Source organism: Staurois parvus, unplaced genomic scaffold (assembly GCF_062004578.1).
Source record: "Staurois parvus isolate SC_StPar_1 unplaced genomic scaffold, SC_StPar_1.0 ptg000131l, whole genome shotgun sequence".
Classification (NCBI taxonomy): Eukaryota; Metazoa; Chordata; class Amphibia; order Anura; family Ranidae; genus Staurois; species Staurois parvus.
In genome coordinates, this window is record NW_028317927.1 from 2986806 (window position 1) to 3000094 (window position 13289).

Genomic DNA, 13289 nt, shown 5'->3' on the forward strand with positions numbered 1-13289 from the left:
ACATGTGGTAATAGAAAATATATGCAGGCCTCACCTATTTTATTATGTTGTAAAATGCTGTATGAAATGCATTTGTAACTAGATTCACAATTCATATACACAGCTCTCAGGGAAGGCAAAGGGATGAAGCTCTTTCAGAAATTAGAATGCAGCCCGTGACAATGACAGTGCTCCTTGTATATAAGAATAAATAGAATATCAGATACAAGACTCAGACATTTTTCGGCCCTGCAAAGTACATAAAACAAGCATGTCTTTTACAACAGACTCATTTACTAAGGAGGTTTGGAGGCAGCGAGTCACTGAGATGAAGTTATATACAGAAACTGAATGATGACTAAAGAGTTAAAATAGTGTTCACTTACATGAACCATACATGATCCACTTATAGTTAAAACTCTGTTCTACCCTAACTACAATATGAATGTTGGCCTTTTGTCATTGAAAAATATATTTATTGACCATTTTATACACATTTTTTCTAAATTTTCTAAAAAGACAAACGGAGAAATTAGTAAAGAGAACACACTATGTACTTTATTTTATACCTTTATTAAAGAAGTTTCCCAATTTCAACTATTCTGTATCCCTCTAATCCAAAGAGTCCTGCAATGATATGTAGGCTTTTTTTTAGATTTGTGTACAGTGGCGGGGTCTTATAACCACTATCATGTTTTTGTTTGTTTTTTTTAATTTGCTATTTGTGTCCTTGTTAGGGCAATTCACTCTCTAAGTTTTCTGATCACCCATAAAGTGAGAATAAATCCAGATATTTAAGTTGCCACCAGAATAGGAATAGAGGTTAATCTTAAAATGGGACACTTGTTCCTATGACAGCTGTCTAGGAGGGGAAATCCCTCTCATTGGAAAGATTTCCTCTCAGTTCATGTTGAGCCTTCATGACAGGAAGTGAAGGAAAATCTCCCTAATAAGATACAGATGGAAAAAAAAGGATAGCGGATTTAACTCTTCCCTATTGACCTTCAGTTTTTCTTTCTATTGCAGAACTTTGGTTTAGCAAGCAGTAGAGAATGAGGATACATGACTGAACAAAAACCAAAGAAAAAAGAAAATAGGCTACACACCTAAAAGGCTAACCTGAAAGACATATTTATTCGTAACAAACATACAAGGTAAGGACACATTGCATTGGGAATCTGGTGACCATTCCCAATTGTAAAGGCCCCCTACCCCCGGCATGGAGGGAACCTCCCACAGCAGACACTCACCAATGGTTCCCAAATGTCCCCTGTGTGTACAGTAACCCCCATGCCAGGGGTGGGGGGCCTTTACGATTGGGAATGATCACCAGGTCTCCGAACCAATGTCTTTACCTTGTATGTTTTTTTACGAATAATTATGTCTTTGAGGTTTGTGGTTGAGTCTACTTTTTTTTTATTCCTGCTGGTTTAGCAGGTTTTGCATCATGCGTCCTGGTGTCTCCCCTCTCGTCTGGCCCCACCCCCTTGGCTGGACTTCCTCCCCTGTCCTGATTGTTCCACGATTTGTGCCTTTAGGGGGAGTCATTTGACTTTCTCCCTGGTTGCCTCCCTCCTTTTCCTCCTTCCCTTCCCCTCTCTCTCTCTCCTCCTTCCCTTTCCCTTTTTTTCTTCTCCTTGCTCCTCCCCCTTTGTTTGCCTTTCCTTCCCTCCCCTTCCGCCACCCTGCAGTTCTTGCAGAGGGTGGGAGGTTTTTTCACCTGCCCCTATATTTCAACATTGGGTTGGTGGGATAGGGAGTATGTGGTAGGAGGGATTGCCATATTTCCTATCATAGTGATATTAGCCTATGTTTGATATTATCTGCTGCTTGCGTTGTCTGCAACAGATTTATCCATGGCTTGATGACAAGGTGGACAGTGAACTTAGGGCAGTGTTCTGCAGGGATGAACAGAATATGTCAAAGAGACAGAATGAATTTAAACAGCTATTCAGAAAGCATAGTAATCTGACTCTTAAATATATCAAAAGGAAATGGAATATTATTTACCTGGAAGCATATGTGCAATCAAAGTTAATTCTACGTGGTTTATGTGAACGTGTCATCCCTGCGGAGCACTTACATAATGACCGCTTCTTAAAGAGATGGAAAGAGGAGGCGGTCAAACATGGATTACTTTTGATACAACTTGTCATACAGGAAGAAAAGATTCAATTATCTGATTTAGAGGAGCAGTTGCAGAATAGCATCAATATAGTTGATGAGTATCAAGACCTCGAGGAATTCAGTAAATTTAATTATAGATTAAGGAAGGAGGTAGAAGATTTTCAAAAAGAACAAAAAGCAGGGAAACAAAAAAGTTCCAAAGGGATTTTGCTGATTTTGAGAGTGGCCAGACCTTTGATTTGGAAGAACGTAGAGGTAGAAGTAGATATTGGGAGTAGATTTAGTAGACAAAGTGAAGATAGAGGTGGCCCTGGTTCAGATAAAACAAAAATAAATCGGTTTCTTTTTTAGGGACACCCCCAGTAGGGGGGAACAGAGAGGAACAGGAAGTAACAAGAGGAGAAAGTGAAAAAGATGTAAAAAAAGGCAGAGTTACGGGAGGGATCATAACCTATCCAAGAAGCCAACTTATATTTTCCAAGATGCCAAAAGGAATACTCGGAATCAGAAAAAGGAAACCTAAATGTCATCAACTTGACCGATTTCCCACTGAGGCCTGATCATACAGTATAACTTTACTTAGTAAAGGTCTTGGTTTTTACGTCGTGTCATAGGGGAAACAAATTTGAGATATACAAAGATATTTGTTTATTTTTAAGTTGTGTGAAGTTTAAATTAATGTTTTTGGTAAAAAAACAGACACAGCAATTATCCATCAACCACTAGGGGATTTGTATGGCCTAAGTGAACAAGAGATGATTAATCTCATTGAGGGAAATACTTGGATTGATTATTGCTTTCTCGACCCTCCGCCTCCCTTGGGCCTGGCAAATAAATATACACTATTCCCTAACTTTGGCACAAACAGATACCTCCAACTGTTACAGCGGAGTAAGTTACCTGGATGTATCTTTAAACCTAGTGATTTTAGGGGGCAATGTGGTCCACTGGCAGGATAAAGTTTATGTAGATGAAATCTACAGACAACTTCTTGTTGTAGCTTGCTATGAAAAATGCAGATACAATCCTTTCCCGAGACTTGTTGATTAAATTAATTATCTGATGGACAAAGCATATGAAGTGGGATTGCTCACTAAAAAAGAATACCAATATCTCTATGTGGATAAATATAATATCCCCACTTTATATGTTACCCCTAAAGTACATAAAAGTACGGTATTAACAAGCCCTGATGCAATGTGTCTTTACCTTGTATGTTTTTTGCAAATAAATATGTCTTTTGAGGTTAGCCTTTTAGGTGTGTAGCCTATTTTCTTTGGCTTTTGTATCATATGCTTTAGGCAGCACCCTTCCAGATTTTTCTGGAGGCACCTCACATTGTTTGTAAATTATAGTGGATTCCCCGGCTTTTCCCTGTCCCCCCCCCCCTTTTTTCCCCCTTTTTTAATACACGACTGAACATACTGAATATACTCAGGACAAAAATACAGCTCCATTTATCTAATAGGGTTTGTTTTCATTTAAATGGTAATTAAGCAAAAATGCAAGCCTGTCTGTGACTATACACTGACCAGTGCTAGAGATCAGTACTATGCAAATAGTAATTTAATGTCAGTATTGTCTAAAAATACTTAAATACAAATATTGAATAGTTTGTTATAGGTGCTATAGGTACTTTTAGACAATACTGCCCTTGAAATTATTTACATGCAGTCATGTCCACAAATATTGGCACCCCCCACATTTCTGTCAGATAATGCACCACTTTGCCCAGAAAATTGTTGCAATTACAAATGTTTAGGCATTCTCATGTTTATTTCTTTTGCTTTTATTGGTATGACATGAAAAAGTGGAGAAACAAAAAGCCAGATCTGACACATTCCACCCAAAATTCCAAAAATGGACTGGATAAAATTATTGGCACCCTCAATTTTATATTTGATAGCACACCACATAACTGAAATCAGTTGCTTCCTGTAACCATCAATGAGTTTCGTACACCTCTCTGGGATTTTAGACCACTCTTCTTTCACCAACTGCTCCAGGTCTCTGAGATTGGAAGGGTTCCTTTTAGCTAACTTTGCCTAAACATTCGTAATTGCAACAATTTGCTGGGCGAAGTTGTGAGCTATCTGACAGAAATGCAGGGGTGCCAATATACTTGGCCATGACTCTATATATATTTTTCACGTTTTATGTTCCTATTTTTTATTGTTGTCCCGAAGAAGTGGGCATTGTTCAAAAAATAAATTGACAGTTATGACAGATTAAATGAAAGGGCTAGAATTTGATTAAATCAATCTCCAAAAATGTTTTAACCTTCAATGCTCCTACACCTTGAGACAAATTTCTTAGGCCTCATGAACACAAGGCGTAAAAAAAGTCAGCTTTTACAGGCATGTGATGTTTCTTTGTTTTTGTTTTTTTTACAGTCTCTAAATGAATCTCTTTGTTAGCCTATGTGGGAATGCCACATACTGTAGGTCAAAAAAGGATATATACGAGCGCATCTATAGAATAGCAGCTGAACATTAGGTACCATACACCCTCAAAACAACATTAGTTATCTAATATAGATTTATTCATTTGATTTATTCGTTTTCATTGTAACGTTCTGGTTCTAAAGCGCTGCATCTTTTGATCCACATACTGTAGGTGTTTATAGGCGTATTGGAAGAGAAGCGTTTACAGGCTGAAAAAAAAATCCATCACATGTTCAGAATCGGTGTGTTTAAGCAGAAAAAACTCTTGATTTGCCTTAACATCTGTAAACTTGCCTAAATGCTAGGCACATTTAGCACTTGAGCGTTCATTCATACCAGTGGCCAGAATAAAATTATTTTCTGGCCAGTGAAGTGAGTGAACGTCAAAAAAATTGACGGGCCTAACCGCTCTTAAACATGTTTTCGAAACGTGGCCTTTGGTGCTTTTTTTATGATGCTTTTTTCCTACCAGGAGCACAGGCGTCCAGGGGAGGAAAAAACATTATGTATGCATGAGGCCTAAATCATAATAATCCCACAAATGTAAACTACTCCTTCTGCAAGAGCAGTCTGAGTTAATGTTGAAATTCTTAAAAAATCTAGTAAATCAATCTGTTTCCAATTTTACCATTTATGACCTGATCCAGTACCGCCATAGTCCAATTCCATTTCATTTTGCCACTGCTGAAAATTAATAATCGTGTAAAGGTTTTGTTAATTTCTTAATTTCAGGCATACAGATTGCATGAACATAAAAAAGTGTTGTTGAGAGTCTTAAAGCAGAAGTATAGCCAAAGCTCATTTGATACTTCTTCTCTTGTGTATTACAGGAGTGTAGTTAATTATGTGACCTGTTTTCAGTGGACAGTAAGCTAAAGCAGTACCATCCTAATAGCGTCATAGGCCTCTGGGCAAAGGAATGCACTGTGCCTCCTAGCAGTCTGCATCAGGTTCCCTTATCACAGTGCCCCCATACATCAGGTGTCTCCTTACATCAGGTATCCCTATCACAGTGTCAACTTACATCAGGTCTCCCTATCACATTGTCCCCATACTTGAGGTGTCCCCCATCACAGTGTCCCTTTAAATCAGGTGTCCCCATCACAGTGTCCCCTTACAGCAGGTGTCCTCATCACAGTGCCTATATACATCAGGTGTCCCCATCATAGTGACCCCATCACAGTGCCCCCCTACATCAGCATTGTGCCCCCCCATCACCTTGTACTCACAGATCACAAAAGCTGTTCCCACCTGCAATGAAGGAAGCTCCTACTTTCTTTCCCCCGATGAGACTGAGTGATTTCTCAATCTCATTGCAGGCTCTCTTCTGCCCCTTGCAAGGAGGAGAAAGCTGAATCCTCCCTCCATCAAAAGCCAGACACTGCCCCTTCTGACAGGAGTGATATTGCAGTTGCTCCTGTCAAAGAGGAGGAGACACCCCATCTCCCCCCACCCCAGGCCCCCCCCTGTCCTGGCCCTGATCATGGGTCCCCCATGCACCTGGAGCCCCTGGGAAGTGCCCAGGTGTGCCTATTCATTAAGATGGAACTGGGCTAAAGCCCTCTGTTGGCTGATGTCACTCAGCCAGTCCAGACTGGGGAAAGATCCTGATTTTAAAATCAGAATCCACACAATTGCCTGGTCTGGCAGTTGGCTCAGGCTCTCAGTGAGCCACTGAGAGCCTGAGCCAGCCACTCCCACCCCCTCTACCCCTGTCAATCCAGAGAGCACTGGGGGGGGGGGCAGAGCAGAGAGCCAGTGACTGACAGTTGCCAGCTGTCTGCTCAGTGAAGACTAAGAAACAAGTGATCAGTGGTGTTTGATATCTCAGTTCTCAGTCTTACCGGTAGAAGCTGCAGGGGACAGATGCCACATTGGACAAATGCTGCATCCATCTAGGTGAGCATGATTTTTTTTAAAAAGCCATACTTCTCTTTTAATAAAATTGTCAAAGCAAAGATCCATCGCCAAATGCACTGACCTAAGCATTGATGCATTTTTGTATCTACAGAGGCCAGAAAACCCGACCGAAAGTTCAACAAAGGCAGAGAGTGCTCACCTCTTCAGACTGTGGTATGGTTTTGATCACAAGTATCCTTTCAATGCCATTTTGCATTGTGGTAGTAACATGTACATGGCTTAACCACATTTGTTGGTAAAACTAAGCACAGGAGGAGCAAGTACTGTACAGCAAAAACATATGCAGTAATTGTACTATAGAACCCACAGACCTGAGAAAAATTTCACAAAATTAAAGATAATCATGACCTTACCTGAGACAGTTAAAGTCATGATCTTTAAAAGGTCTTTAATATTATTTGTGTGTGGTGTTGTTATGAGAAACCATATTTGCCATCCTCGAATCTATATATTGAACAAGGTTCCTAAGAATAGCATGTACAGTATATGCAGCAATGTGACTCCTCTCTTAGGAGCTGCTGGAAATATTGGGTTAAATAAATGTAATTAAAATAAAGCAATAGGCCCTGAAGAAAAGGTGGTTAAACAGGCATGACAATGGTAAATGCAGTAGTTCAGGACTAGCGCCATAATTCAATAACACAATGGTAATTAGGACAGGTGTTCACGCTCCTTAATGATAAAGAACACTGTGCGCTACCACAAAAAATATAAAAGTCTAAAATGAGTTGCTGCAAAAACACTTAAAAGTGATCTCACGCCAAATGAAATAAAATTAGAATAGTATTGTGCTACTCATACAATGCAATAATAAGATATAAATCAATAAATATATAAATAGAGCCTGAGTGAAAATGAAAGTCTTTCAGTGCTCAATCCACCCAAAAGCAATAAACAGTGCAGTGGAAGTACAACGTTTATTGCTTTTGGGCAGATTGAGCACTGAAACACTTTCATTTTCACTCTTGCACTGTTTATATATTTATTGATTTATATATTATTATTGTATTGTATGAGTAGTGCAACACTACTCTATCTAATTTTCGTTCACGCTGCTTACCAACAGTGAAAGGCCTCCAGGCTAGGGATTCTCTACCTCAATGACACCAGGGCCTGACAAATTCTTCCAAAACCTTTCAAGCATCAACAGTTAAAAAATAAATAAATGTTTATTCTCATACAAAAACATATGAAATTACAAAATACATGTTTAAACATGAAATTGAAGTATATTCCTTTTTACAGCAGCACAATGCAAAGGACACCATGTGTTGTGTGGCACTGCAGTACGTGTTTTTAACATGTATTGGGGTGGCGCCTGTCTCGGGGCCCTATCTCGGGCGAAGTCTGAAAAAGAAACTCCCTTTACAGTACAGGGCACACAATGACCTGAACATCAGAGAACAAAGGACTAAGCCCAGGTAGACAGCGCAGCAACAGCTCCCATCCCAGGGCCCTTTTGGACTGGCCCTGCTGCTACCCAGAAGCAGTATAGACCAAGGCAAAAACACATACATGGCATTTAGCTTAGAGTAAGGGGATGGGGATAGGCAGCTGAGGGATTACATCTCCGCCAGATTCTCCTTTTTCCCTGCGCCAGCTTCCTATTTTGACATCTTGCCAACAAACGTGGCCATTCAACCAGGCTCTGTGAGCCCTAGGAAATTAGGGCCTTGGGGCTTTGCAGGAAAAAGGTACCAGGGCATGGCCTAGTGGTTGAGAACCACTGCTCTAGGTGAGTGTAACACAACACTGCAGGCAATAATAATCAACAAACGGTGCAACCAATGTCCCCAATATGAAGTAGGATGCAGCTAACTACAGAGGCCTAACTGCAGTCAAATAGAGCCTAGCTAACCACTGGCTAATGGGTAAATTTATTACATAGCCTGCCAACGATGGGATCCTTTAAATTTACCGGTAAAACACTCAAACCTCAAAAGAAGGTATTCATAAAGATAAGAGGGTTTTTCACAAAGTGTCCCAACTATCCACAGTGAAAGGATGCAGAGGTCCCCTTTAAGAAAGATTTTCCATGAGAACTAATGTTCCAAACAGGTATAAGCAAAGTCCATACCCATGAGGGTGGCCAAAGGTACTCCACTGTCTGATGAATGTCTTCCTAAAAACAGTTTGTCCTGTGAGCTCTGCTCCTGCAGACTGGATTAAGGTAGTTAAAAAAGAGCTCCAGGCTATCCTAGATGGGAGTTGCAGATCACACTGTCTCTGGCTGCAGCTATGTCTATTCCTCAAATACAGATTGCCAGGGAATCTGTGCAATGTCCATAGTTATTTTGCAGAGGGCAGAAAGGGATGTAGGCAGCAATCTCAGGGCTCTCATGGTCCTCTCTCTCTGACACCTATCACTCTGTCTCCTGTGTTGTATCCTTTACCGAATTCTGCACACCCCAACTCCTCCACAGAAGCTGCTAATCATCACTCTCCCAAGTCCATCACCAATGGAACCAATCATGCTCTAGCACCCCCCTGGCATGTCAATCAAATGATATGTCTGTTAAGATGAAGATGTCTTGGTTGAATGGCTTAAAGGGATTGCTGTTCGGGGCTACTTATATCTTAGGAACATTAAAGTGTATGCTTGGGCATAATAAAAACATATTTATGACATCTTTGCAATTTCTCACAAATTCTATTTAAATATGCTGCAAATAATGGTAAAATACTAGTTGATCTATCTGAAATCCAGTCTGCTCGTACCTTTCTGTACTGAGTTGACAATGCTGCTTATACTGCACTGAAATCCTGAGCAGTGTTGTTAGCCCTGCACAGTTCTCTTCTTTTGGACTACCAACCCCCCCCCCCCAGACACACACACACACACACACACACACACACCCTCTGTATCCCTGTAAGAGTCTTTCCAGACTGGCATTTAGTTCAGGACAGTTTTTAGTAAGAAAAACCTGATGAATACTGATTTAGGCTATATCAGTTTAGGTCCCATTCAAACAGACAGCAATTCTTTCCTATGGGCTTTAGGATAGGATGTAAATGGATATCATCTGTTTACATCCACCTTCGTCCCTGTCCAAGTTCAGGTTTGTTTTGTAAAACGCACCAAGGCTGTTTACCTTTTCCATTTAGACGGATGTGAATGGCTTTAAACGGATGTCATCCATTTACGTCTGTTCGCTTTATGTCTCTTTTTAAGCAAGTGTAGCACTATCCTTGTAAGGACCACTGGATTTGATTGGGGTCCCCTAAACTCTGCGCAGCCAGGCAACACACATTTTCTACACATGTACTCTGAGTCAGTAAACAGTTCTTGAGCTTGTTTTCTTGTTGTTTTTTTTAAGGGGCTAAGAACTTAAATGTGGTCTAGGGGTATATAGGATGTCCCAGGAACTGTAGAACCCCAGGACAAACTTCTTAGCAACTATATACAAAAAGGGTGGACTGACAAAATAAAGCATTGTCCCGCTCTCAGTGTACTTCCTCTGACCCCGGAAGAATCCTCCTCTTCACCCAACTGTGCTGAGGGTATCCCTGAGGAAGGGGGTCCCAAGAATATGAAGTTAAGCAATCCCAGGTGAAGACTAGATGGGTATTGCACCTGACCGCCCTCTTCCCTTATCTTACCCAGGTGGTGTAGGAGTACTCACACTGTCCTGTCCTGTCAGTGTGGTGATTTGATAGCTGCTTTCAGGCCTTTTTCTGGGCTGGCTCCTTCCCTGCTGCTCATAATGTCCTCCCCAGGAGACTTTAGACTCCCGTCCAACAACCAGCCTGTAGGTAGGCTCCTCTCTCAGGCTCCTCACTCCAGACAACCTCTCAATCCATCTTTCACCTGACTCCCCTCTCTCCCCAGGAATTGTCATATTTGAAAGTTGCCCTGGTCACCATGCTCAGCCTCCTGCTATTGGATTTTCCAAGGTCCCTGGAAAGGTGGGAGGGCTCCAGAAGCCCTGAATTGTGGAACCTTCCAGCCTGTCCTGAGGTGAGCTCACTGCCTCACTCCCAGGCTGTCACTCAGCCTCTGTCTAAAATAAGAAAAAACAAAATCTATCTAGCTAACTTGAAGGGAGTTACACAAAAAAATTATTTTTTCTTTTACTTTTGTCACCTGATGTAAACTGATGTAACCTGAATTTTTTTTTAGCAAAAACATGACTGAATTGATGACACCTGTGTGAATGGGGCCTTACATCACTTTGCAGTTCTGTTCAGTACAGTTTACTTCAGTTTACATCCATTTGTGCATCTATTTTTCATTGTTGAAGAAATCATCTGTTTACATTTATTTACAAGTGTCTAATCAGAAAGTACATCTCCATAATGGAGACACAAGCAGAAAAAGGATTCTGGCTGAAGCTCTATTTCCCATTTCTATCCAATACAGAGCATGAAAATGTTTGGCTAGAGTTGCACTTCAGTAGAGAAATATTGGTGTTAAATGGCAAGTCTACCAGTTTTAGGACCTTTGATTTTTGGGGAATATTGTTGCGACTGTAATGTCTGCTACCTAATCTAGTGACCCCTTAGAATTCAGTGACATTTTTCAAGAAGATAAGCCTGCTTTCTGTACTTCTTAAGATTTCTTTTTTTGATGTGCTCAAAGAACCTACATACATTTTCCTTAGAATGAAATCAAAGAAATCACTCGATTGGTGTTCTAAAAAGGATGCTTACCCCAGGGGCATAATGTACTTTGCCAGTAAATTTCCATGTCAGAAGATAAGATGTGGGTGAAATAGTGCAGGCATTGCTCTGACCCAGATTGCTCCATTTCACTTTATGCTTTTACTATGTGATTTGGAAGCATTTTGTGCAGTATGATTAGGCGCCCTACTTTACTACAATTTTATCTATAAAATCACCAATCTGCATGTATTTTATACGTACAATGTGCAAAGTTTGTCTAATATAAAGTGCATCTGGTATATATTCAGTATTTTTTTAAAGAAATGAAAAAGTTACTTTTGTCTGAGAGTAAGCTATGTCTAAACTGTGTTGCAGAAATCCAGGGCGGTTTGTATGTATTGTTTATATCTAGGCCTGGACTGGCAGTCTGGGATTGCAGATATTTGCTCTGTGAGAATTAGTGGCCTAGTCTGTATTGTTGGCTGCTTAGCATCATTTTTTTTTAAACAGCAAAATATTCTTGATTTTGTAACATTTCTTATGCAGATCCATGGACAGGACACATGGTCTTAGACTTTCTCTCTCTCTTTCCACTTCCTCTTTCTGGGATATTCAAATCAACAACCCAGAGACAGGAAGTGCATACATATTAAGTTAACTAAAATTGAGACTGCTCCTAAGTCATGCAACTGGACTTCTAACTACCAGACGTGGCCATCAGACTCTAGCCTGTGCTGGATATTGAACCCTAAGCTAAAACTAGCTAGATAGCTAAAACCGGAAGGGACAGGGTTAACTGAAATCAACAATCACTGCATATAAAGTCTTATGTTAGTTTCACCTACTAACCTAATAACATACTGTAGCACTACCCCCTTAGGAGTTGCATTAGATTTGGGTCCCCCTATACTCCTGCACAGCCAGGCAACACGCATTTTCCACATACTTGCATCCAGGAGTCATTAATCAATCCTTGAGTTTGTTTTTGATGTTTTATTAGGGGGATATCAACTTGGATGGTGTAAGGGGTATATGGGATGCCCAACTGAACCGATGAACCGGATACAACTTTTTGGAACTATTTATGAGTCTCTTTTGCAAAACAATCTCTTTTGGAGAGTTCGCCCGCTCTCCAAATGCGAGGAGAAATTTCTCTGTGGTGAGCGGCGAACAGCTGCGAGCGGTGAGCACAGATGAAGCATGGAGCGACTGCACCTGCGCTCCAAGCCTCATTGTGAAGCCGAGTTCCGGTTTACAACTTCCAGTTTCCGGTTTCTGCGGCACCGCTGCCAAGGGGACAGGTGCAGGAGAGGTCCGCTCTCCTCCACTGAGAGGAGACACCCTCTCCACCGCCGCGAGGGACTCGGGGGGACAGTAAGAACTGTATACAACATGTCATATCACTATAATGGAGTACAGGGGAGCTGGGATATACATTACTGTGTACAGTTTTATATTTTGGACTATTTATTCTAAAGCAAAATGTAATTTCATAAGCTTTAAAGGGGGCATGGTTTGGGGCAGGCCAGGGGTGGGGTTTGGGGTGGGTCGGGGGTGGGGTTGGGGGTGGGGTTCGGGGCGGCCATGGGCAAGGTTGGGTGGGGCAACTAGTGGAGAGTAAGTTTTGTGACCGGCTAGTAGGTCTGGACTCAAAATTTTAACCCCTTCTGTAGTACCACCCTAGATAAATTCCTCTTCTGTACCCAGCTGTCTGGAGGTATCTCTGAGCAAGGGATGCGGTGCCTGTCACTTTAAGAAATTAGACAGCCCCAGTAGGTGGTGAATCTGGTTTCCCACCAGAGTGCTTCTTCCCCTATCTGGCCCAGGGGGTACAGGCTTGCTCATTCGGTCCTTCTCCTGTACGGCTGGTGGGTTGGTGGCTGCTACCAAGCCTTCTAGCTGGACCATTCCTTCCCTGATATATATATATATATACACACACACACTCTATTGCCAGAATTATTGGGCACCCCTCCAAATCATTGAATTCAGGTGTTCCAATCACCTCCATGGCCAAAGGTGTATAAATGCAAGCATCTAGGCATGCAGACTGCTTCTACAAACATATGTGAAAGAATGGCTCAGTGAATTCAAGCGTGGTACTATGATAGGTTGCCACCTGTGCAATAAGTCCATCCGTGAAATTTCCTTACTACTAAATATTCCATGGTCAACTGTTAGTGGTATTATAACAAAAGTGGAAGCAACTGGGAACAA

At 41.3% G+C, this 13289-nt stretch overlaps 1 protein-coding gene across 1 annotated transcript in view; it reads left to right on the forward strand.

Annotated features, from left to right (window-relative positions):
• SLC9A9 (solute carrier family 9 member A9) overlaps positions 1-13289 on the forward strand; it is a 931015-nt gene that overhangs the window by 752614 nt on the left and 165112 nt on the right. The window contains exon 14 of the mRNA XM_089672557.1: positions 6562-6641. Within this exon, the coding sequence (XP_089528683.1) occupies positions 6562-6641 (80 nt within the window). The remainder of the gene's footprint in view (positions 1-6561; positions 6642-13289) is intronic.